This window comes from Mercenaria mercenaria, chromosome 10 (assembly GCF_021730395.1).
Source record: "Mercenaria mercenaria strain notata chromosome 10, MADL_Memer_1, whole genome shotgun sequence".
NCBI classification, from domain to species: domain Eukaryota; kingdom Metazoa; phylum Mollusca; class Bivalvia; order Venerida; family Veneridae; genus Mercenaria; species Mercenaria mercenaria.
In genome coordinates this window covers 66,568,646-66,596,407 of record NC_069370.1, presented here as the reverse complement: position 1 = coordinate 66,596,407, position 27,762 = coordinate 66,568,646, and the positions used below count along the sequence as shown (strand labels likewise).

The 27,762-nt window shown below is 34.7% G+C and overlaps 1 protein-coding gene across 8 annotated transcripts in view; it reads right to left on the bottom strand.

Annotated features, from left to right (window-relative positions):
- The window catches only part of LOC123561373 (uncharacterized), a 115,940-nt gene that overhangs the window by 39,091 nt on the left and 49,087 nt on the right, over positions 1-27,762 (bottom strand). For 3 of the 8 annotated variants that reach the window (XM_053553253.1, XM_053553257.1, XM_053553254.1), the window contains exons 44-61: positions 27,329-27,433; positions 26,688-26,702; positions 22,184-22,294; positions 15,893-15,946; positions 14,534-14,812; positions 10,541-10,561; positions 7,846-8,045; positions 7,201-7,358; positions 6,259-6,376; positions 5,528-5,641; positions 4,259-4,400; positions 3,720-3,877; positions 3,122-3,292; positions 2,630-2,919; positions 1,969-2,095; positions 1,462-1,670; positions 601-709; positions 70-233 (exon numbers count right to left, since the gene is read on the bottom strand). In XM_053553253.1, coding sequence (XP_053409228.1) covers positions 70-233; positions 601-709; positions 1,462-1,670; positions 1,969-2,095; positions 2,630-2,919; positions 3,122-3,292; positions 3,720-3,877; positions 4,259-4,400; positions 5,528-5,641; positions 6,259-6,376; positions 7,201-7,358; positions 7,846-8,045; positions 10,541-10,561; positions 14,534-14,812; positions 15,893-15,946; positions 22,184-22,294; positions 26,688-26,702; positions 27,329-27,433 — 2,545 coding nt within the window. The remainder of the gene's footprint in view (positions 1-69; positions 234-600; positions 710-1,461; positions 1,671-1,968; positions 2,096-2,629; positions 2,920-3,121; positions 3,293-3,719; positions 3,878-4,258; positions 4,401-5,527; positions 5,642-6,258; positions 6,377-7,200; positions 7,359-7,845; positions 8,046-10,540; positions 10,562-14,533; positions 14,813-15,892; positions 15,947-22,183; positions 22,295-26,687; positions 26,703-27,328; positions 27,434-27,762) is intronic. The other 5 variants (XM_053553255.1, XM_053553260.1, XM_053553256.1 and 2 more) reach the window with 4 other exon arrangements.

The following is a 27,762-nucleotide window of genomic DNA, read 5'->3' as shown; positions in this document are numbered from 1 at the left end:
TCAGCATTTTCATACTCCCTTTGTATCCATTTCTGGAACACCAATAAATGACTGTAATAATGATCTTACTTGAAAATACACGAGAGATCTTTGACCGTGAAGATGTAGTGACATCGCTGTGCGGTTGGCAGGAACATAGATCTAAGTCGTTCCTGTAACTCTATGGTTACCTGGACGATCATGGACAACAATTTCTTCAGTATTTCTTCATTCTCTTGTTGTCTCTTCAAAGCCTTCAAAAGAGTATGACAATGTATTTTTACCATTATGTTTTCCTATTTGCACTGAAGCTACTTCATACATGTGTACAGGTATGAAATGGTTTTGTTTCAAAACTATAGATTTTACAATGCCCTAAATGATTGTTATAGACCACATTCTTGATTTCTTGATAATGTCAAAATTGTTAAAATTAAGCACAATACAGTTGAGTTCTGCTATCTAATGCATACAAAAATGTGACCATTAGGACAGATGTCCATGGCCATTCTAGTTTCAACAATGACTTCATTGCAGCATCTTCTCTGACTTACACAACATGTGACAAAAATCCAGTAACAGCGAAACAAATTTGACCATTAATCAGGAAACTAAAGTTACCTTTTCATCAAAGTTACTATGATGTACTCCTGTTGCTCCCTGTGCTGTTTCGGGTGTGATGAAATGCGTGTGAGTCAGGGTTGTAAATATTGTCTGCAGCTCAGAATTTCTGTTAAAAGAATTATAATTTCTATTGTTTTTAAGTCTAATAACACTTTTACTGCTATGTTCAACAGAAGAAAACACTATCAGTATTATTACACCTGTGACAGGGTGAATATCACACATTATGGTCAGATATTACATGGTTATTGAATGGCTTGCCTGTCAAGAGGAGGGCAAATAGTTTTGACCAACGACTGGCAAGCCATTCAGTGTTTTGTTACATGTCATCAGAAGTAAGTTTTCATTATTTTCTGCAAATTTTGACTTCAGCTCAGTAAAATACATTGGTCTTATAGTGATTTATATAAGGAGATGTAATAATTTTCAATACCTTTCTCAAACTCTTATAATGATAGAAGCAATATTTATAAACTAAAGACATGAGGACTAAGATATTTGTTCACATTTCAACTGTAAAACACAATTTCAAGGAAGAGAATTTGCCACTTTAAAAGTTTTGAATTTCTTTTGCAGCTTTAAAATATATTTCCTACAACTGAGCACTGGAAGTAATAACTACCCAGTTACAATAAATACTTATCTCTTAAATGCTTGAAATGTAACAAAATCACGCCTGTAAAATCATATAAATGTTTTGTTAGCTGACCTTAATAACAATAATAACAATATAGTATATAAAACTGCTTGGGAGTTTGAGTTTATAGCTCTTTAACATAATTAGGTTAACTATTACCAGATCTATTCCCATTAATTTGAAAATTAGACCAACATAATTTGAAATAAAGTATATCTTACGATGGGAATGGCACTGCAAACATGGCAAAGTGCCTGAGGAATCTCTGGCTCAGTTTAGGTATGTTAGCTGTCGTGTTTGCATTCACGGTGCTCACGTATGTCACGTTCTTCACGTATCTCCAAGCATGTGTGTCCTGGTTGTAGAAGCCGCCATCGTCTATATGTTCTCGTATCAACTCAATAGCTGTCTGATCTCCCCATTTGTCAACCTGTAATCAAATGATGGAAATACAGTTTCGATAATGTTGAAAAAATATCAGATCTCCATAAATCTCTGGTGCCATTGCTTTGTTATCTTATATATAATCATATATCTGGACATGAATTTAGGCACTGTAGCTTTCATGATCTTTTCAGATTTAAAAATTGTAACCTTTCAAGGAATCTTCTTCGTTAACATGTTTGAAATTCTAAGCGTGGTGAATAGACATTCATAAATATTTAGAGAAATTAGATCTCCCTTTAGCCCTCCAAAACTATATCTCAATTTTTTAAGTGAAACAGTACCATTGATAGGTTGACATCATCCACGAAGCATAGAAGTCTTTTGTTGCCCTTTGGTACATATGTCCTACCATGCTTCCATTCAAGTCTCTCATCCAGACGGTCATACAACAGCTTGGAATTTGTAAACCTGTCAAAACCCAAAACACAGTGTCAAATTATCACACATTAAGTCAAACTCATAAAATAATTTTTGACATTTACAAGGGTGTGTATCCTCCAGTCGACAAACACACAGGGTTGACTTATCAACTTAGATGTGCAGGAGCTTATCATAATATTCTCGAAGAAAGCAAATTTGCCATGTTTACATAACCAGCTCTACAGTACTAGTTCTGCTTTTTATCACGTTCTAAAATTATTCTGTAAATCCATACTGTACAAAATTACTGTTTTTAAGTGACACAGACACAATTTAGGTTATATTTATTAGACTTTCTAACTTTAATGATGTAGAAAAGCCACAGGAGCTCTTACGGACATTATTCCCGACATAGATATGGTAGAACCACTGACCTTTCACAAGCCAGTGAGACGGCTTCCTCATACAACATCCCATGTATGCAGGGCTTGAACCGACAGAGGCTAGTGATTAGTAGCTTAGTAACAACTTGACCATATCAGCCTCACTGAACTGTAGTATTAACAGCGTGCTGTGAAATACCTGTTAGCTTGCACAGTGAGAGAAAGGACCTCCGCCACTTCACCAGAGCACACTGTTCTAATCCTCTCATTCACTATCGCTGTTTTACCACAACCGTTTTCTCCAACAAGGAGCACCGATTTACCGGCATCAGTCAGTAATCCCAGTATAGTCATAATCTGCTCTATCTGCACACTGTGTACAAAGGCATCGGACGGAATGCCAATGTGGGGTGTCCCACTGTATGCTGGCATAATGTCTGTCCACCTCACAAACTCATGTGTTTCTGTATCCACCATAAAATCAAACACCTGGGATGAAACCATAAGTCAAATTATTATACACAGAAAAATTCTCCCAGTTCTCCAGATTTTTCTACTAAAAATTTAATTTCCATCGTATTTTTAATACCATTCAGCAAAATGGTGTTGTTGTTTTTTTCTAATACTCTATACATGTGTATTGCATTAATATGGATCTAGATAAAAGTCAAATAAAATCAACATGGCATACCAAGCCTTCATCTGGGAAGTCAATGTGTTGTTCAAACTGCTCTCTCCACCAGTAACTGAAAGCTTCTCTATGTTCAACCTCTATTGTACCTCCAAATGCCCAAATACATGCAAAGTTGAAATATCTCTCAAACTCGACATCACTCAGATCTGGGTATGGGTTCACAATGGTCTGTTTAAGACAGGGAAAAAATATCAGTATAAGAAATTATACAAGTAGGCAAAATTAGATTACAGCTGAACATGTTTAAAGCAGCCTCTAAGGGACAAACAAAAAGTTGTCTTTTAGGTTTTTGGTTAAAATACAACTTGCAATAAAAGTCTACCTACTGGAAGGGCAAAAGTGGTGTTTGAACAAAAATTTTCTTTTAAAAAAAAATATTTGTTCTCCAACAACTGAAAAAGTAGTATATGAATGCAAGTGGCTTCTTAATGGATTGGTCTCCTGAGCAAGTTTGTGTGTATTGGTCAAATTTGCAATAAATTAGCTGCAATTTTGTAGTCAAAACTTGTGAATGTTTTACATTTATTACTCAAAACATTTCGCACAACTTTTACTCACTGGTGTTAACTTCAATAAATAATGAAAACTGACTTACATCTAACAATGTGGTAAAAGTCATGATCATGTTCTCCACTGTATGAATTATTGCTCTCTTGAACTGTGGGTATGGTGACTTGGCACTAGTAAACATGTGAGGTCTCGTACACTCACTCATGTAGTTGATTGTCTTGTAGATATACACATCACAGAAACCTATAAATATGACAAATGTAAGGTGATCATTAAAAAAGAACTTCTATTAGACTAAGTGTCTGACTTTGATGCTCTAAGGCACAAGTTCTTTTTGTCTAACTGACAACGTTTTTATAGACTTCAATTTTAGAACATGTGTAGTGAATGCTGCTTAAGCAGTTCACACTGGAGTAAAGCTTCATTCAAGAAAGGTTTACAACTTTGGCTACAGAAAAGGTTCCTAAAGCTTGTGTGATTCCAGTTTACACATACCAAGGGCCTCAATACATAGTCCAACTAGTATCAACACTGTTGGACTACAGAAATATAAATACACCTTAATAAATCTTTGGAAATATTAGCTCACCTCTGAAAACCTACTTATAAGAATTAAGAGCATACCTGTAAGAAGGTCTTTGTCTGTATCTGGTCTACGTTCCAACCATTGTACAAGCATGAGTTGCCAGCCAACATCTGTATTACTCATTACCATCACCCCTACACTAGCTAGCAGTGACGGACTCATTTTGGCAAGTGATTCAAGCTGAAAGGAGAGTCAGATAAAAATTGGAGACCAGTCTTAAATAACTAGCATCTGATTGGCTGTGTATAAATTCAAGTTTAAAATTGACCAATGGCAGACATACATTCTGAGACTGGTCTCCAGTCAGTTTTATGATGTTGGAATCAGTTTCAAACCTCTCGTATCTGAACTTGAGTTTGAAATTGACCAATGGTAGAGATGCATTTTAGGACTTGTCTCAGGGTTTTATAAACCTTGGAATAATATTTAATATATTAAATGTCTCAATCTCACAGCTTCACTTTAAAATACATTTTGTATGTGGGCATTGTATTTCAAAATTTAGCTCTTTTTTACTTCTGTTTATATGTTTGTTAGGAATACTTTCTGATTCATAAGTGAAACGCGGCAATGCCACGAAACCAGGTTTTCAACACTTTTCATAAGAATAAAAAAGTATACTGAATCACAGTGCACCACTTTAAAGCACAACCCTAACCCTAAACCTAACCCTAACTTTAAAGCACAACCCCAACCCTAACCCTATTTTTAGTAACAATGACCTTGACCTTGATCCCAGAAACCCCAAAATCAATCCCAAGCTACAACTTTATATAAGTTTTCTATACACCAAGTTTCATCATGATAGCTCATTCCCAAGTTAAGTTATTGACCGGAAACCCTTTTTCTATTTTAAGTAACAGTGACCTTGACCTTGATCCCAGAAACCCCAAAATCAATCCCAGCCTTTGTCTTGATATAAGCTACATACATACCAAGTTTTATTCAAATATCTTTACCGAAACAAAAGTTATTGACCGGAAACACCAGTTTGACGCCGCCCATCCGCCCGCCCGACCAACGACATACCCCAATCTAATAACTCAGGTTTTCAACGTTTTAACAAAATGAGAGACAGCTTTAATGCAAAAAGTCTCAATGCTTCAGAAAGAATATATAGAGACCTATATAGTGCAGAAGGAGAGTCTAAAACTAACACATCCAGCTAACAGACAATACACGTCTCTGTTGGTCAATAAAATACAAATTTATAATGGTCAAGTGCAATTCAAAGATTTTTGTAATTATTTACATTAGTAAGCTTAGCACAAGCAAACTAAAATTGAAAAGAAAATGTTTTTACACACCTCCCACATGAATCTAAGTGTATCTGGTACTGCAATTCTCTCATTGTTACCAAGGACCATTGATCCACAGTTCATCAAGATACTCTGTAACAGCTCTAACTGACCATGGTCCGCCTATATATTTAAAAAAAACAACAAAAAAACATATGTATAGCGAAAGGTATGTTTTATTATTAAAGAGACAATATAGATCATCTCTTTTCAACCGCCACATTAAAAAAAACAGTAATCTATATAATGTAATGCACTTTAGGTGAACTCTGTTTCATGAAGATCATTTTAAGTATTTTTGTTTTAACTATTCCACTATGACAACTAGTATAACCTGAACAAAACTAAAATAAGATAATTCTGTCATAAAGTAGAGTTATGGACCTCTTTGTAGAATGTTTCAGGTTCCTATGACAGAAGAGTATTTTAAAATGTCTTACTTAGAAAAGATAGGATGAAACTTTTGTGAAAAAGGCCCCAAGGGCTCCAAGTAATATTCAAACAGCAGAATCATTTTACTGGGTTGAAAAATTTTCGTTTTTGATAAATACAATATATCAAAACCTAATCAGAGCAGATCTAAGTAAACTGTCACTTTTACTTCAGAAGTTAGGGAAACATTTTTCATTCAAGAAAATCTAATATTGAGTTAAAATGGAACTTTTTTCCTTTATCGTACATATTTAAATGACTTTTTTGTAACCATTATATAGTATAGTTAATTGTGAAAAGTGACACACCTCTCCATCAAGCTGCATGATCTTCATGACAGGTTTGGCTTTATAACTGTAATTTGAGTTTGGTGGCTGCACACAAAACTTCCTCAGTAATGATGCAAACAGACCATCCTTCCACTCCCTGTAAATAAACAAAATTAATGACTTGGTTACAGATCTTTAAGAATGAAAGTGTAATATTCAATATAAACAGAAGATATTTGTAACTCAGACATGTTACAAATATTAAATTGGCATAATAAGATTTTTCATAAGGAAATGGTTGCAGATAGAACATGAAAACTGATGTCTTCCATTTTTAACAAAAATAGAAGGTATTGTATTTGTTACTATAATAAAACTAAAATTGCAACATCCTGGTAAAAATGCCAATACAGTGCAATTTGTCTCAAGTGAGCACCTCTGGGTAAAATTCAAAGGTGTGCACTGAACAGATGTTGTTGCTCAGAAGAGGTTAGTTTAGAGGAATTTTATCAAAAGGAAAAGAACATCTGAGCTGTGCCATGAGAAAACCAACATAGTGGATCTGCAACCAGCATGGATCCAGACCAGCCTGCGCATCCGCACAATCTGGTCAGGATCCATGCTGTTCGCTTTTAAAGCCTATTGCAATTAGAGAAACTGTTAGCAAACAGCATGGATCCTGATCAGACTGCGCGGATGCTGGTCGCAAAGCCACTATGTTGGTTTTCCCATGGCATGGCTCATTAATTTATTCTCTTCTTTTGTAGCAAGGTGATTGCCCTTTCAGAAGTGTTGTTTACAGAACAAACTGTGTGGCTTGAATTACAAATGCACATGTATACAAAATAGCATACAGCATCTGCACATAAATATCTTGTGAATCCAATAACTATCTTTCACGTGCTAGAAGTACATGTATCATACACTTTTTATCAAGTGGATTCATTTAATATAAATGCACATTTGTATTTGCAGTCTTACTTTGTTTTGGAATCAAAATATCCCATAAGCTCCTCTGATTCAACAGCTTTTGAGAAGACAGTCTGTACGCTGATTGTTTTTCCTCGTTCTCTTTCAGCTACAGCGAATGTTTTAATACATTCGCTCTTACCACAGCCTGCTGGACCTACTACAAATATCTGTGAACAAAATAAGAAGACATTTCTTACTAAATAATGGCAATTTCTTATTTGAAATGAAACAAGAACACCGCCAGCAGGTGCCATCGCTTGTCTGCAAGTGCTAGATAATATTTAAGAAAAGAGTACTGGTTCCATAATTTGGACAAAATGCAGGTTAGAGTTATGGTTCTTATTCTACTTACTTATACAATTATGATAAACAGGTGTGCAAAGTTTCAAAGCTGTTTTACAACTTTAAGTAAACAGATTAAAATGGTCTGAAAGCTCGGCAATTTGGATTTCACCTGGAGGCGATAATTAGGCGAAGTGGCCAACTTTACAGCAACAATATCGCCTGAATTGCCCTATAGGATGATCCCTGACTGTGGTAATTGTGTCACGCTTCAGCATATCAAGATAAAATCCTAGGATTCCACACTGAAATTACATCTCAAATAAAATGAGATCCTTCAAATGTAATCTATTGTAAAAGAACAAATCTTACAGTCTGATGGGCAGCATTGAGTTGTGCCAACTGAGCAACTCTAGCCTGGAACGCGACACCTGGAAGTAGTCCTAGGTCACCTGTTGCCACGGCAATAGCATCTTGTATATCTTCTAATGTCTGCTTCTGGTTTGGATCAATGTATGCAAATCTGTCCCCTTGTGTCATGTTCACCACAGGTGTGTTCAAGTTTATAGATTCTATAAGATGAAACACACAATTTTGATAAATGACTTAACGGTCAGTTGGTAAAATAAAATTGAGAACATGACAATGTGAATGTCCTTTATCCTTCAAAATAATCAAACTAACTTTATTTTTCTTTTGAGAAATGATGCAAAAAAGTTAAAGTAATATGTTACACTGAAATAAAGGTAAATTCATCAAGTGAATACAGCTATCGCCATCCATATAACAGTTTAATTTACAATCTATAAGTCTAGCAAATATAATTTTATCTTTTGATATTTTTTTCACCCAGAAATTTCATTTTTAACCTATCCAGCTCTTGATGTTGGCCTTTAATTTGAGCAGAGAGTGCATGAAGCCATCTGAAGAAGCTTGTTGTTATATTACTTGTATTAATATATTAGCATTTTAGCATTCAGGAGATACAAGGATATGTTAACTGACAAGAAAAAAATATATGCAGCTACTAGCCCAGTACTTTAAACATCAATCTTCTCACCTAATAAACATTAGGTGAGAAGGTTTTTCTTAAGTAAAAGTGGATAAAATAATATAGCTGTTGAGTTTTTATTTTATTCCTTTAATATATTCATACATACAGACAGAAAAACAAACTACCATCCTATATAGTTTAAATACTCCCCCAATGAAATGCTCTTGCAACTTTCTGTTAGAACTTAAAGCATAAACTTTGTTTAAATATTGATATAAGTAGACCAAAATTGGCAATAATAATAATTTTCAAACACATGATAAAAGGAGAACAAAATCAATGTCTGGCAATATCCTTCTAACATTTGAACTAGCTACTACTGACCATGTAAGTCTTATAAACTAAGCATTTTATGACAAAATGAAATGTTAAACTAGCAAACAGTTTTTATCTCTTGATGAAATTATAACAAGCATAAAAGCAAGAATTTTCCAACTTTTCTGCTAATCAAGCAAGAACCAGTTACGTCCTAAAACTTCTCTATCATTTTAGGGGTGTCTTGACTTTTAAACAAGAGCTGTCACTAATGGTGACAAATGCCCCCGCAGCGCCTTGACCTTTGACCTGGTGACCTTGACCTTTGATCTGGTGACCCCAAAGTCAATAGGGTCGTGTAGTCAATAAGTACTATCAGCATGTGAAGTTTGAACGTCCTGGGTGCAGTGGTTTGAGAGTAAAGTGCCTTCATGCAACAATGGCCCCTGTGACCTTGACCTTTGACCTGGTGACCCCAAAGTCAGTAGGGATCATGTACTTAATAAGTACTATCAGCACGTGAAGTTTGAAGGTCCTGGGTGCAGTGGTTCGCGAGTAAAGTGCCTTTATGCAAAAAGTTAACATTGGCCCCTGTGACCTTGACCTTTGACCTGGTGACCCCAAAGTCAGTAGGGGTCGTGTACTCAATAAGTACTATCAGCATGTGAAGTTTGAAGGTCCTGGGTGCAGTGGTTCGCGAGTAAAGTGCCTTTATGCAAAAAGTTAACATTGGCCCCTGTGACCTTGACCTTTGACCTGGTGACCCCAAAGTCAGTAGGGGTCGTGTACTCAATAAGTACTATCAGCATGTGAAGTTTGAAGGTCCTGGGTGCAGTGGTTCGCAAGTAAAGTGCCTTCATGCAAAAAGTTAACATTGGCCCCTGTGACCTTGACCTTTGACCCAGTGACCCCAAAGTCAGTAGGGGTCGTGTACTCAATAAGTACTTTCAGCATGTGAAGTTTGAAGGTCCTGGGTGCAGTGGTTCACGAGTAAAGTGCCTTCATGCAAAAAGTTAACGTTGTGTCGAACGAACGAACGGATGGACAGTTGAAAACTAATATGCCTCCCTTCGGGGGCATAAAAATCATATACAGTCAAACCTGTAAGTAAAGACCACCCTTTGGGAAATGGAAAAGGTGATCTTTCTTGAGCAGTGGTCTCTCTACTCAGGTTTGACTGTAATGTAAAATCATTATCATTCATAGGGGAACAACTTTTGTGATTTCATGGTTGCATAAATCCATGAAATCAAAATCCCAACAAATACATAAAACTCTTTAAAACTTGAGAAGCATGCCTATTACGAAAATGCAACAAATTTTCATCCCCTCAAAATCAAATGATTTCAAAGAAATATTCTTAGGCTAGTAATCTTTATTCTATCTCTCAGATCAACGAGGTACAAAGACTGCTGCAAAACTTGTATAATATTGCTGTTGAAAACTTAAAAGCTCAAACCTAATTAAAGGGGTATGCATCCAGATGTGCATCACAACTTTTTTAAGTAGATAAAAATGTCTAGAAAATATGTTAAAGCAGTACTATTCAAGATTATATTCTTCAAGTGTAATCATATACCAGTAAAATTAGTTCCTCCCTATGTTTTGTTAACACCAATACATGATTTTGTCTAAATTCAGTTGTTTGCATTTACATTTTCACTTCTTTTTCCACTCTGTATACATGCCCCTTTAAGTCAATTACTTCTTTTAACTAGAAGGAACCTACAACAGGTGATCAACTAGAACTCATTTTACCTATTATTTCTACATGGAGTCCTAAAATTGTTAATATTTCAAAACATTTTTACTAGTTTTTAAACGTGCTCTCGACTGTTAATCAAAGATTCACATATCAAATAATTTTGAGAAATTACTGTTAAAGACCTTAATACAAAACCAAAATCTATTCAGAACACATGCAATGACTGAAATATGATACTGATTATGGTAGTTATAGAAAAAGTAAGACTACTGTCCAACAATATACATCCCCTACTGGTAGTTACCTTCCACAATTGTATAAATATGAATGAAACTATTAGTGTATGAAAATTATAAGCGTTTCTTTTAATCATTAATGGTGTAATGAAATGAAATTTACCTTTTATTTCAAATGTTTAGTTTCAACTGGACTATTAGAGCATGGACTACTAATAACTATTTTTGGAATTTTTGTTGTCATAGCAACCGCATTTTTTTGCCCCAGCAACAAAATAAAAGGACGTGCATACTGCCACCTATCAAGTTTCATGAAAAAATATATAGCACTTTTCAAGTTATCACAACATTTTTAGTTATATTTTTGGACTTTTTTCTGCTATAGCATTGCTATAGCAACCACATTTTTTTTAACACAGCAACAGAATAAAAAGACATGCATGTTCTCAAAATCGGCATCTATGAAGTTTCATGAAAAATTATATATATTTGTACCACAGGATCCCACTTGGCCACTTTTTGCCACAGAAGGACAGACTGGGCACGAACCGGACCCCTCCAGTGTTTCATCAGTAGGGAACTTACAAGAGAAGAACAGTCAACCATACCAGGGCTTCGGAAATTTGCCGGTTTGTCGGTTTTGGACCGATTTTTGACTTTTCAGACCGATTCGTGAAGTGAAAAAACGAAAAAAATCGGTCATGTAAAAATGGAGAAAAGTATAAATTTCGGTCTTATATCTCAATACACGATCACCTGCCAAGTAGGAAATTGTTGGTCGCACCTTCAGATAATCAATAAACGTGTCAATCGGTCTGATTGTCACTTTGATAATCGGTCCGTAATTAGCGCGTGACGCAATCAGTGCTCGCGCGGCACATCCTTAAATGTTTGCAGACAGCCGACTGCGGTGTATTAAACATTTTTGACTGGTTTCCTAACGTTTCTGACTGGATCCAAATCATTTCGACGGGGATCCACTTCTTTTATTTAGAATCCGACGGATGGTTTATTTCAAAAGGCTATGTTTGATCACGGTAACAAACAAATGGTCGCTGCATTTAATCAAAGAGTTATAATTGTACATTATAGGTTTTTGATTTAATGAGACATCACACGGAAAACCGATAAAAATAATTTTTATAATTACTTGATTTGAAAAAATTACATGATTCATTTGTTGGGGCTCCAGTTGAAACAAATGCAGAAAGTCGTCTTTGCAACCCGACTGTACAAAAAACAAAAAAATGGATGGGCAACCACGAATGATAAAGAAAACCGGAGCGGCACTGTTTATCAACTCGGTCTTTTAAAAAACGTTTCAAAATGAAATTTTGTTTACATCAGAAGAGAACATATAACTTTATAAAATGTAGTTGCTTATTGAAGTACAACGTAAGTGAAATGAAATATCCGTGGCCAACCCGCGTGACGTTTTGGTACTATACATGCGGGAAATTCGATCTCAGCGTTCAAATAACGTACACATTCGGTCCGCGGCAGAGTATTCTTTAAATACTGAGGCTGTTTAACAGAGAATATGTGTCGTGTAACTCACTTTGACGCATTGTATTTTATAGAATTCCGTCAAAGAATGAGGAAACATCAGAAAGTATCTGCCGTGTATACGGTATTGAAGTCACGTGCGTTGGCTTTTAGACTAGTTACGCACACGATGTCAATGCCTCGTATTATCTCGGAAAAACATCGAAATTTAAACAAAGTAACGATCACACATAACACTGAATAACTGTCTTCATTGTATGGTAACGCGCGGTGACTGGTAACACAGTTTTAATGCATGACATGCTTATTTCTTTACCCTATCACGTTTTACAAAATATGTAATATTGGGAATGCGGTGGGTGGGGTAGGGCCGATGTCAGGATTTTTGTTTCGGACCGATTGAGTTATCAAAATTTCTGGAGCCCTGAACCATACGCCCCCTCCCATGTTTCACCAGTAGGGAACTTACAAGAGAAGAACAGTCAACCATACGCCCCCTCCCGTGTTTCACCAGTAGGGGACTTACAAGAGAAGAACAGTCAACCATACGCCCCCTCCCGTGTTTCACCAGTAGGGGACTTACAGAGAAGAACAGTCAACCATACGCCCCCTCCCGTGTTTCACCAGTAGGGGACTTACAAGAGAAGAACAGTCAACCATACGCCCCTCCCGTGTTTCACCAGTAGGGGACTTACAAGAGAAGAACAGTCAACCATACGCCCCCTCCCGTGTTTCACCAGTAGGGGACTTACAAGAGAAGAACAGTCAACCATACGCCCACTCCCGTGTTTCACCAGTAGGGAACTTACAAGAGAAGAACAGTCAACCATACGCCCCCTCCCGTGTTTCACCAGTAGGGGACTTACAAGAGAAGAACAGTCAACCATACGCCCCCTCCCGTGTTTCACCAGTAGGGGACTTACAAGAGAAGAACAGTCAACCATACGCCCCCTCCCGTGTTTCACCAGTAGGGGACTTACAAGAGAAGAACAGTCAACCATACGCCCCCTCCCATGTTTCACCAGTAGGGGACTTACAAGAGAAGAACAGTCAACCATACGCCCCCTCCCGTTTTTCACCAGTAGGGGACTTACAAGAGAAGCAGTTAAATTCTGATTAGTGAGAGGTTAATGTTTGCTTACCATGGCTTTCACCTTTTCAAAGAATTTATCATTCATTTTTTTTGCCACTTAACAATTCATCCAACAATATTTGAATAGACTTTTGCATCAATGCAGCAATGTAAAGCAGGTTTGCAGTAATTAGCACAGCTAAGATAACGCAATACTCTACACATTTGAAATAATACTAAATGTGCTTCTAAAACTAAGAAATTGCGATAAAACATGGGATATTCTTCTTATACTTGCCATATAATAAACCCTTTTTCTCATCTGAGAAAAGAAAACAAGAGTATAGATCTTAACATTTTTGCATTTGATGCTATAATGGATCCATTAATTTTTTTTTCTTGAGATATCAAGCCTGTTATGCAAAAATATGAATGCAAAAAAAAATCACATTTCTATTTTGTTCGAAAGAATAGTTTCTCCCTAGAAACTTAGTAGATAGTAAAAACTGTTGGTGAGCCACCTGCAGTAACATCTGTATATTCTGTGAAAATTTGTGAAGATGAGAGTTAATCCAAAAACTTCAAATTACATAATACTTTTCCATACACAATAATGGTGGCTGAAGTAATTTATGTATTATAATACCACATTATACGAGGGAAGAGTTTCTAAGGCTACTAAATTATTCATAAATAGTTTCTAAACACTGTACAAAAATGTTACTATTAAGGTATGGATAAATAGAAACATTCTGCGGGCAATGGTGATCTAAAATGATTAAAATTAATTCAAAACCTCCAAAGAGAGTATTCTTCCACACTATTTATTAGAGAAACTGAACCCCAATAAGAGCAGAAGCATTGTACCATAGGTTTTAAACATGTATGAAAAGAAGACAGGAATACTTAGAGAATATGTCTGAAAAGTCTGCATATCTGGAACCTCTGACAAATATCGGACAGATAGAACACAAAAACTTTACTTTTTTTTTTTTTTGTTAATTCATGAAAGACTGATAAACAAAATTTCCAAATAATGTGAAGTTCATGAAATATATAAGAAAAGCTATTGCTTTCTTTTATGTCGATCATATTTTTTGAAAATGGTTTAATCTGTCTTTAAAACATAAATACATTTTTTCTACAGTTTCAACCACCACAATGAAATCCAAACAGATTTTTCCTAATAAGTACTGTGTTCTATGCAGGATGAGATAACAGTGAATCCTTACCTCTCACAGATTTTGTCGAACTCTGACTTTTAGCAGTTCTGATCCTACTGGAACCTTTAGAGCTGACACGAGAATTACTTTCTGGCAGTTTATCCATGACATCTTCATCTCCACCAAACACCATTGGGATATCTACCATGGGCCAGACATCACTGACAAGTGTAACAAACACACTAGCATCCCTACCAACCATGCGGGGCAAGAAGGAATCTCGTAGAGCTGTAACCATGGCTTGCTCTTCCAGCCGCAAGCTCTTATCTCCATCCAGTACTTTCTCAGCTGAAATAACCATCATTTCTAGTGTAAAAACATGTTATTCTGTTGTGTTTTGGTAACTGCCAGTTTTAACTCCATTTCATTAATGTATGTGCCACCAGTTTTACCTTAGATCTTCATTTTTCCTTCTGTGAAATTAGTTTACAACTTCCCTATATGAAAACAGGGTGGAGAACTATTGACTTTAAGTATAAAGTCTTCTGTCAAGTGTCTTCAGTAAAACACTACACAAAGTATTTACTAGAGTTAATACAAAGTGACAGAACAGTTAAAAGGTTCACTGGGTAACATGGTTCCAATGAAATGCGGTGGAGGGTGGTTCATACGTATGGTGAAGGAGCTTTACTGAATTGTATGATGCAACAGTTAGACATAGTGAATTAGGCTCAGGGATTAAAAGATCCAAAAAGTACATCTATTTTGTTTGAAGTGCAGTTTGAATTATGAACTTGTACAAGATCACACATTTGCCTGTTAACCTTATGTTGTTTAAACAATAACAGATTAAAAATGATATTTAAAGTTTTGTTATAGCTGTCATCATGCACTTGAGACATTTCTTGGTCATTAAACAAACAAATGTTAATGTTTTAGTATATTCAAGGCTTAGTTAAATTAACTTTCTAATCAATTGTTTAACACATTGAAATATATTCAAGGCTTAGTTAAATTAACTTTTTAATCAATTGTTTAACACATTGAAATATATTCAAGGCTTAGTTAAATTAACTTTTTAATCAATTGTTTAACACATTGAAATATATTCAAGGCTTAGTTAAATTAACTTTTTAATCAATTGTTTAACACATTGAAATATGTTACCAGAAGGTACGCTATTGTCTAAACTATTTAAACAACACCAAATTTCAGAAAGATCTTGAAAAAATTCTGCAGAAGAGCAACTAACATGATTAAAAAAATTTCTGACAAAATGCTGAACTTTTGCAAGTTTGAGAATTATCCATTTTTATTTTATTTTCATGTTTTCCATAAAAATACCAACAGGAAGTTACTGAACTTTCTTCATCTAATCTTTCCCCAATTGAAGCAGACATAAAGTTAAAGTGTCTGAGTCATACAGACCTTTCTCTGACCCATTTTCTTCCTCTTCATCCTCCTCAATGTCACTTTCAGTATCTGCTTACACACACACAAGGTGAAGGTTAGTGCGGGGTGAAATAAACAAAATATTGCATCAGTTATGTGCAAGTGTAAACTGTACCAAAAAAAAACAGAAAAAAGAAAGAAATGAGCTGTCACTAATGGTGACAAATGCCCCCCCGCAGTGCTTTGACCTTTGACCTGGTGACCCAAAAGTCAATAGGGGTCGTGTACTCAATAAGTACTATCAGCATGTGAAGTTTGAAGGTCTTGGGTGCAGTGGTTCGTGAATAAAGTGCCTTCATGCAAAAAGTTAAGGTAACTTGACATGGACAACCAAGATGGCGTCACGAAATTAGGGTTGGTCACATTATTTACTCCTATAGACGATCGGCTGCTACAGAGGTCTAAAGATGCATTTTAATCATTTAAAACACACATATACAATTGTAAAAATGCATTTAATTTATAAAAATATAAAATCAAATATTCTGAAACTCACCATGAAAACTAGTCAATTTTTGTGTACATTTTGCAGTAAAGTTATGTATCCAAACTGAAAATAATTTATATCCTCATATCTTTGAATATGTCTTTCATGTGCTCCACCTATGAACAAAAGAACTTATCTGCTGAGTTTTATGCTATTTGCTCTGGAATTTCATCAGTAAATTATAAATTTCTATATTTTACACCCTAAAAAGTTGAAACCTGCTTGCAGTATGAGGGTCATTAAAAAAATTCAAGGTACATGTAAGTTTACTTTGTCTTTATTTCTGAGACTTTACATTCTCACATATTAAGAGTTTTGAGTGATGTGTTCATTTCTTAGTAATTCTACATTGTTTATATTTTAATTTTATAAAACGTTTACAATCTTTTCAATCTGTGTCCTAGTTCAAATGTGTTTGCTACTGTTTGAATAACCCACAATGTCAAAACTTTACTTACTTACATGGAAATCTCATGGAAAGCGTGGATCTTAGGCCATACTAAATTAATGTATGTTTAATGTTATTGATAAAGTACATTTTCTGTTGCCTCCCAAAAAATATAGAGCCAGTTTAGATGAGGATTTCTGCATTTGAACATGCAAGGGTCATAAAACATAATGTAATATACCCAAAATCAGCTATGTTTGGGTTCATTTTCCGTTCATAGGACTGGGTGAGTTTTACGATAAACATATTTTTGGAATTGCATAGCCCCTTGTTACTGATTTTGTTTGCAACAAAATATTGAAATTTATAATTTACTGATGAAATTCCAGAGCAAATAGCATAAAACTCAGTGGATAAGTACTTTTGTGCATAGGTGGAGCACCTGAAGGACTTATTCAAAGATATGAGAATATAAATTATTTTCAGTTTGGATACATAACTTTTCCGCAAAATGCGCACAAAAATTGACTAGTTTTCTTGGTGAGTTTCAGAACATTTGATTTTATAATTTTATAAATTAAATGCATTTTTACAATTGTACATGTGTGTATTAAATGATTAAAATGCATCTTTAGACCTCTGTAGAAGCATATCATCTATACGAGTAAATAATGTGACCAACCTCAATTTCATGACGCCATCTTGGTTGTTCATGTCAAGTTACCTTAAGGACACGTCACGGCTGAGATAGTTTAGCATTATTACAATACACAAGTCGGTATTGAAATTGTGTTTCCAACACATGTGCTCATTAGATAAATCCTCAATATCTATGTGAAAATAAGGGATGTGTTTTGTATGATTGCAACACTGTGAGTTGCTCTAATTACCAGGTCTAGTATATTGCCCGATTGGTGCATCATGCACCGATCGGTGTATCATGCACCAATTGGTGTATTTAGCAATACACCAATCGAAGTATCAACACGTAGGATGCCACTTAAAAACAAAATATTACGAGAACCGGAAATAACCACATTCCGATACCTTCACATGTTGTTGATGACATCGGCCATTTTCAGTCGCCATTACATTTTTTCCGACAGACTGCTGCGTTTCTTGCGTTTTTCACATTGAATGCACTGTCACATAATTATAATTCATTGACAGGTAAGGCAACACCAGTTAAATACCCAACAAAAGTGATTTTACCCAAATTTCCTTGCCTTTATACAATCGCAGCCATGTCAGATTCGGATCTACGCTTATAAAGCTACAAAATTTTCCCAGCATCCCAAAATTTGATTAACATGTGTATTACCTTGAATATGTATGGTGTACCTGTAGTGACATAATAAAATAAGAAATCGGTTTACACCATGTCAGTTTTGAAACCCCGTAACGTTCAAAGTTATTTAACATTTGTATTATCAATAAGAAGTGATATCAAAGTTAGTAACATGATGGTTTTATGAATGATATAAGTCATTATGTTATATAAATCAAGAGTGGATCAAGGAGTTTGGTTAATAATTATCTATAGCTTGAATTCCTTTTATATCGATCTTCAATTTAGTTGTCTATATCTATCTTCCCTCTGTGAAGATTAGCATGAGCTTTAGTGACATGTGTCCTTTTCTGACTTTCTTTCCGTGGTATTCAGTCTATTAAAATATGCATTATCACAATATCATGAGTGCATTTATTAATTTATTTTGTAGGTTATACAGCACTTGCTTAGATAACTTTTTTTAACAAATAGTTTGCGGTAATTTTATATTTTGGTTTATGTCATTTTTTGGACACCATACTTTAGCATAATTTTAAGACAGATGCTGATTTTTCGAGCGTTCTGGCGCAGAATCAAAGGGAAGTCACTCAGAATACCCGGGTATCAATATGGCGGAACACATGCTGCAGTAGTATTGAGAAATTATAAACAAAAGTGTTTTTTAACCCTAGAAATTGTTGTGTTCGAAAATAAATAATATGTAAGTAGTACATGTAAATGTGTTTTATCATTACGTTACCTTATACATTTCAAAAAGAATGAAATAATTTGAAAACTTTACCTCGGAGGGTTGTTCTTTTGTTTTTCCCATGATGCGGAAATATCAAATACACATAAAATAACAGTCAGTTTATTAATTTCTGAGCCGATACACCGATTGGTGTATTGTTGAATACACCAACTGGTGCATGATGCACCAATCGGGCAATATACTAGACCTGATTACTGACAAATGACTGAAACAATAGGAATTCCTACGAGAGATGGATAGACAAAACAAGAGCACCGCCTTGCGGGTGCTGACGCTCATCTGATTTTTTTTGTGTAATAGAAATATTGTCCTACCCATGATTTTCTAAGTCTAAAAAGGGCCATCATTCTTGCAAAAAGCAGGACAGAGTTATGTTTCTTGATGTACAGTGTCCACTTATGATGGTGAAAAACTGTTGCAAGTTTTAAAGCAATAGCTTTGATAGTTTAGTTGACTTAAACATAATACTCAACCAAGAAAATGATTTTCTAAGTCCAAAAGGGGCAATAATTATTGCAAAAAGCAGGATGGAGTTATGTTGCTTGCTGTACAGGGTCAGCTTATAATGGTGAACAAGTGTTGCAAGTTTCAAAGCAATAGCTTTGATAGTTTAAGAGAAAAAGTTGACCTAAACATAACACTTAACCAAGAAATCTGATATTTTCTAAGTCCAAAAAGGGCCATAAATCTTGCAAAAAGCAGGACGGAGTTATGTTTCTTGCTGTACAGGGTCAAATTATGATTGTGAACAAGAGTTGCAAGTTTTAAAGCAATAGCTTTGATAGTTTAGGATAAAAGCCGACCTAAACATAAAACTTAACCAAGAAAACTGATTTTCTAAGTCCAAAAGGGGCAATAAATCTTGCAAAAAGCAAGATGGAGTTATGTTTCTTGATGTACGGGTCTGCTTATGATGGTGAACAAGTATTCCAAGTTTCAAAGCAATAGCTTTGATAGTTTAGGAGAAAAGTTGACCTAAACATAAAACTTAACCAAGAAATCTGATATTTTCTAAGTACAAAAGGGGCCATAAATCTTGCAAAAAGCAAGATGGAGTCATGTTTCTTGCTATACAGGGTCAGCTTATGATGGTGAACAAGTATTCCAGGTTTCAAAGCAATAGCTTTGATAGTTTAGGAGAAAAGCTGACCTAAACATAAAACTTAACCAGGCAAAGCCGACGCAGACGCCGACGCCGACAACCGCTCAAGTGATGACAATAACTCATCATTTTTTTTTCAAAAAATCAGATGAGCTAATGACAGTGAGGTAACAATATATTCTTTTATTGTTTTAATGTATGAGTTGTAAGCTACAATAAAGAATACCCATTTTACGAAAATCAAACTGGAAGTTAGAAATAACAGAAAAAAAATAATTAGGTCATGAGTCATCATACACCTGTCAAAATTTGTCATTAGTTTTCACGAGCTGTCAAAATTATTTTTATCTCTCTATTCTGCAAATGCATTGTTTTTGAAAGTATCTTGGACGGATATTGTAGTGTGTAACTTACTTTACATTCCACATAAATATTTGTGCTTTAAATTGCTTTGTTCAGCTCACTGACGTCACCCTTACAGAAGAAAAAGGCCTGCTGCGTACTCTTGCTGTGTACATACAGCGTATATGATGCGTACATGATGTGTACTGAAATCAAGGGCTTTAAATAGTACGCAGGATATACACCGCACATACACCGATAGTACGTTTGTAGTACACTTTTGACATGCAAATGAGCTCTGCCGCGTACTACTTGCTGTGTACATGCTGTGGACTACATAGTACACAGGATGTACGCTGGAGGAATTTAGTATGCGGGAAATAGTACGCAGCATGTACGCGGCACATACACTTTTCACATGCAAATGAGCCTGCGGTGTACTACCCCTGCGGCGTACATGCTGTGTACTCCTGCGGCGTACATGCTGTGTACTCCTGCGGCGTACATTCTGTGTACTCCTGGCCCGAGTCCTGCGGCGTACATGCTGTGTACTCCTGCTGCATACATGCTGTGTACTCTTGTGGCGAAACTGCTGTGATAATGTAAATTCCTTACCCACCAACTTTCTTATGCAAATGCTGATCATTTGGACAGAAAAAAACAGAAAAAAGATAAGTGACATCCATCAATAAGTATTTACCCTTACCAAAATAATGAAGATTGATGTTATCAAATAAATTAGTATGCTTTTCTTCATCCACTTTTCAATGAAATAAATCAATTTTAGTAGCATGTAATTTGGTAAAAATCTGAAGAAAATGGCGTAACTGCATCAAGGGGAAACAACTTTAATGCAACTAAATATAAGTGTTATAAATTTCGAAGTATCTGCGGTGTACATGCAGTGTACTATTTTCTTGTACAAGTCCCTCTTGCGTACATGCAGTGTACTCCTTAAATTTTCAGAGTCTGTGCTGCATACTTGAAGTGTACTAGTGACCTCCTGCGTACATGCTGTGTACTCGTCGAAATAGTATGCGGCATGTGGTGTATGTAAAATGTACTCCTCTGGCGTACTACTGTGTTCGCGGCATATACACAGCAAATACGCAGCAAGTACGCCACAGAGGCTTGCTTCTGTAAGGGCACATATGAATGTCTATTGTTTTAGTTTATTGTCTGTTATAAAGGTACCAAATCTCAATATTAAGATATAAGAATTGTTCCTTTCTGGTAGACAAAGGAAACTATTTGGTTGAATCATAATATAACGGTTTTTGGAAAGAACTGAATATTCTTTGGTTTTTTGTTGTTCACCGTCAAAACGTGACATCACCTTAACGTGACAAACGAACGAACGGACGGACAGTTGAAAACTAATATGCCTCCCTTCGGGGGCATAAAAAAAAGAAACACTAAAATAGCCACAAAGGCTTTGCACCCATGACCAGTGTTGCTTTTGCAAGACACTTCAATTTTTTTCTTGTTAACAAAAAATTAAAATTGGAAAAAATTAGAAGTGAAAAGGAATTAAGGTTGTGAGGTGTTAGCAAATACCAGCCTCAGTTGAGGATGGAAATTCAAGTTGTTAGCATAAATAAACAGATACATTTTTAAATTACAGCTATATGCAGTTTTACATAATATGCAACAATTATGAAACAATTTTCCTTTAATCCAACCTGACCTGCTCAGCTGGCTGTAGTAACTGTGGTAGTAGGATTTCTATCTATGCATATGACCTAGATCTTACATTTGTTTACAGGTAAGTTGATATATAGAGAGGTATAAGAGATGTCATATCAAGTCACCCAAATATCTTAAACTGTATCTGGTTCACAGATTCAATACTGTGCATTTGAACAAGTGATAAAATTACAACACCAAACCAAAGTTCCATGATTACCTGCTTCGCTAAGTTCTGCAGTGAATGTCTCCAGGTGAGCCCCAGCTTCTGCTACAACTCCTTTCAATGTTTTCAAACTCCACCCATTGAAGCCAGCACTGATGTCCACACCTACAATCAGTCAAAATAGTATTCAGGCTATATTTCTGTGCAGGTAATGGAAATGAAAACAGGAAAAGACTAATGTAAACAATAAGAAAATATTTTTTGTTTGTTTGTTTGTTTTGTGCTTAACACAATTTTTCAACATATTTCAATTATGTACCAGTGGGCCATTAACCTAGCAAGTGTTCCTGGATTCTGTACCAGTACAAACTTTTTCTCCACTAGTAACTGCCAACTTCGGTGGATGACAAATGATTTCAGACACAGTGTCTTTTATCAAAACATCATGGAGAACATATGTCCCACTCATCAAACTCACAACCCTGCCATCTATAGAAGAGAATATTTTTTAAATAACCTTACAATTAGATTCACAATGGCATTTCAGACACAGAATTAAAAAATGACAAATATTTTCACGTCTTGTAACAACACCTCCCTAGAGTACGAGGGGCGTTCAATATGTAATGTTATTCCATATGTAGTTCCGTAGCCGCTGGTTATTTTTAGATGTGGTTTTCGGCACATTATAGAGCAATTTATTGGGAACACAATGCAATATCAATTATAAAAATCGGCAGTTTCATAGTAAAACTATAATCATTCTAGTGAGGTGTACTCAGGTATACTGGACCATAATTATAATTCAGGTTTGTCCTGGGCATCCAGAGTCTCAGAAAAATAAAACAACTTGTAAAATCACAAAATTCTATCATTTTTCTATGAGGTACAGCTGTTTTTGATGCTTTTGCTTTGTTTTAAACTATCTATTTCAATTTTAAATTTACAACACAACCAAAAAAACTAAACTCGAGGTTGATTCCATCTGGAATGGGTGTTGAGAGCGATTAATCAAAGTTTTAAGAACTAGTTTCGCAACCGAGAATTAAGATACTAGTATCAACTTAAAATACAATATTTTTTTTAACGATGATTATCGCGCCTGACAAAATTGCAGAGGCTTATTGTACTCACCTTATCATTTTTTTGAGTAAAATTATACACACTCAATTTAGAAGTGTTATAAACTTTTTTATTTTAATTTTCATAGATCATGATTTATTCTATCTGTTTAAACCGAAAATTGAACTATAGTTCTAGTTGTTGAATAGCAGAATCAAGGAATTGCTTATTACAGTCTCAATATTTTGGACATAAAACTGTCTAGTATACCCAGAGTACACCTCACTCAAATGATTATATTTTTACTTTGAATCTACCAATTTTTATAATTTATACAACATTGTGTTGCCAATAAATTGCTCTATAATGTGCCGAAAACCGCATCTAAAAATAACAAGCGGTGACGGAACTACATACGGAGTAACATTACATATTGAACGCCCCTCGTATTTACCTCCATACAAAGACAGTTAATTTGTTTCGATTCAGACAAAATATTTTCAATATCTCTAGTGGAACACTGAATAACAAACATATATTAATGTATTGCACTTTCACATGCAATAATATGTATCATAACATCAGTAAGTTTTGCCAGTCTGAATCTTTGGCTATGCTACCTTCGCCTGAATGGTTATTCTTTATATCTGTGACTGCCCAGCTCTACATATTCTAGAGTAACTGTGGAAAAACTGCTAACAAATGCAAAACTTCCATGGAAAGTAGGTACTTTCCATGGAATAGTATGGAAAAGTCACCTGTTATATAACATGTCCAGAGTGATTGCAAATATTTCCCACGGACATCTCTGGAAATCACTCGGACATCTTTCAAAATGTTCATGGAATGTTTACGGACACTGAGGAAATGTAGCACTTAGAAAAATTTCTGGTCGTTTAACTCTGGAAAATAATTCTGTCAATTTTCTGAGGGATTTTAAACACATCAGAAAATAATTAGCATAAGACTTTGAATACCATGTGATCAAGTTCAGCCAATAATATCAACAGATCTTACAAAGAGGAATTTTCAAAATGTGTAACTAGAAGTCTGATGTTAACAAGTTGTTTAGAAATTAGTGAAACTTGATTATGTGAGGTAATCCAGTTCAAGGTTAATATTGAGGATTGTATAAATTGCTCAAATAAGTTTGTTTACATAACTGACCAGTGAAACAATACATACATTTTTGTAAAAAAATTGGTAATTATGCTAATTAAACACATGCATGTATCTTTGTGTATCAGTCATTACATAGCATAAAACAATGAATGCTAAAGTAACAAAAGGCTTCACAAAGATTTTATAAATAATATGCATATTTAAAACAAATGACCTTAATGCACTTTTTTTGAATGATTTTGTCATTATTTTAGTGTAACTAATCTTTGTTCACAAGTATGTATATGCTTAAAAATATTCTTAATCAGTCACTTTTAACTGGCAAAGATTCATTTTCCTTGTTCATATATATCGTATGTGTTTGAAACTGCAAAAGTGATCACATGCAATAAAATCATATTGCATGTACTAAAGTGATATTGCTCACAATACATGTACTGCAAAAAGTCTAATTAATCACATGTATAGCTATTGGATAATACTGTCAGTAGAACTTCCTGGACCACTGCGGAAAATTGTCCATGGACGTCCATGGAATCACTCCGGAAAATTGTCCATGGAAAGTACTCTGGAAATCCCTGGACATTTTTCCACAGTTTTCTGCAGTATTCCATATCCAACTCCATGGAAATTCACAGATATTCCATGGAAACCTCTGGAATTTTCTCAGCCGGGTATGCTTCTTATGCCTGAATTGCAATTCTCAATCAGTGGCTAGGTTACCATTGTCTGAATTGCCATTCTGAATAAATGACTGTGTTACCTTAGCCTGTTCAATTGCCATTCTGAATCAATGGCAATGCTACCTTTACCTTAATTGCCATTCTGAATCAAAGTTGAAATTACTAATATAATATATATAACAGTAACAATGTAACAGGAAAACTAATTAATTCTTCAGAAAGAACATGCTTTGGATGTTAACTTGCTAGCTTCATGCATCCCAAAAGCTTAAAAATGGGAACAACAGAGTTCAGGGTAGGCTGTCAAGTACCAAGTTAATCTTTGTCTTTGAGCTTACAAAAATGTTTTATTAAAAAATTAATATAAAATATTAAGGTAACTGTAATCTGATTAAACATCTCTAAATACAGTCAACCATTTTATTACTGCTATGTATAGTAAACTGAATAATTTTTTTGTTGAAGAATTTTCTACTGTATATTGTATTTCAGTACTGTTATGTTACATTATGTCTCAATACTGTAGCAGTATTAACTTGTTGCACACAAGTAGCTGATAACTTCTCCACATTGAGACAAAAAAGGAGAGGACCAATTTTAAACATAATGTCACAATGGCATGTAGAATATTAACCCTGCACAGAGATCAAGGTCTTGTCCTCTGGTTGGTAGTCTCTACCTAATCATGATCTACACAATGTTGGCAAGAACAAAACTGAGGACAACATTTGAACTTCTTCAGTGCAAAAGTCATGTTCTTAAATCAATACAAGTTTTTATATTGGATTAATCAACAAGGTGGGGAATGTGATAGGTGAAAACAATGTGCTGACAAATTTTTAGGATATTTTTAGGTGGAACATCAAACACATAAAGTATTATCATATTATATTTTCATAAGCGAATTGTTAATTTAAACATATTACATTTCAAATCAGTGAAGGTGACTCTGTTCTACACAGGTCAAAGCAAAGTTATCCTAGTATGTGCTGTCATAAGAACAGATTAAGTACACCAGAGTTTCAGCACAAATACCAGGGTAGATCTGAAGTTAGTGATTCATTCTAATAGCAATATCCGCTTTGGAATATTACATTTCAAAACTTGTGCAAAATCTTCGACAAAAATTAGTCCCCAAGGAAAATTCATGATTTTACAGTAGTAGGTTGAAATTAAATTCGGTTAGTTTTGATTACAAGAAGTCTATTAATCTTAATCAAATCTATGTTGTCTTGTTTATCAATATGATGAAAAGACCCTGAAAAACAAGGGAAGAGGTCTGGATAGGTCAGCAAAGCATTAACACAATATACTGACATAAACAACAACATTTGAGGGCAAAATGGAGATTGTAGCTCAATTAACATAAAAAATAACTTGTGACAATTATCCATTAAGCCCTCAATTTCAGCAAGAACTTGGGGTATAAAAGCTTCTGGATTCAAACATACTTGTATTATGAAATTTTATAACTTCAGATTATCCAAACATACTTGTATTATGAATTTTTATAACTTCAGATTATTCAAACATACTTGTATTGTGAAATTTTATAACTTTAGATTTATTTTTTTTAATCAATATATAGAAATCATTTTCATCAACACAATTAATCTGAAGATATGCAATGTTTACGGAGATCATATTAGTTGCATGTATGAATCCAGCAAAACACATAAAAACAAAATTACCCATCCAGATATTGTCTGTTGTAAGGAAAAGTTACAAACATGTATAAACTTATATCATCAAAAGAAGCTAAATCCCAAAAACTTTATTCATGTCCTAAAGAAAACTTGGAAATTTCATTAATGTCACCTAACAATCATATAAGAAATAAAAATGGTTTATTTTGCAGTTGTTCAAAAATGTATAATTTCAAGGCATTGAACTTTAATGTTGATAATGGCATGGTAGATTGGAAGCCAGACACAGTGCACTTTAACATTTAGTGTATTGCTCATTCAAATTCTTCATAAACTTAATCAATTGTGGAAATTCAAGAGATTAGAGATTATTTGAGAATATAAAAATACAGAAATAATCATAAGATTAAAGAATATATTAAGTTAACACTAAGCAATTCAAAGATAGTGCCTCATCTGATTAGATATTATTTCAAACTAAAAAGAAAGGATTATACAGTTTATGAGATTAGAGATTAAATTTTACTAAAACTAAACATATAGAAATATAAAGTTCATGAAAAAAGCGATTATTATTGACTAAAACTAAAAAATATTAATTTACAATTCTATAAAAGTAGCAATCTCTTGCTACTAAAATTAAAACTGACAAAATATTTATATTAATGTGATTAGAGATTATTTACCAAGAGAAACATTTTCTGTGATGAAAGTGTTGGTTCCAAGCAGCTTGCAGGAAAGTTCTTTCAACGTCATTGTCTTCTCAGCCAGCTCAGATCCATTGATAAATCCTGAATATATGTGTATCATATTCAATCTAGGTACTATTAAACATAAATTCAAACAAATAAAACTTGCCAATTTATATGCTAGCTTTCATTCTAGTGAAACACAGCTTGCTGTACAAGGGCAGATTCAAGCAACTCATGTGGTCCCTGGATGTTTGCCATATATTTTTATGTTTGGATGGTTCAAAACCCTACATAACTCAAGCATATTGTTCATTCCCTACAGACTTAAAGTGATCATATAGCTTTACTACACTTATAAAAGGAGCAATTTTGCTTTAATTACAACCTGATCTATTGTGTATGTTTAAAATTAAGACTTAATGATCTAC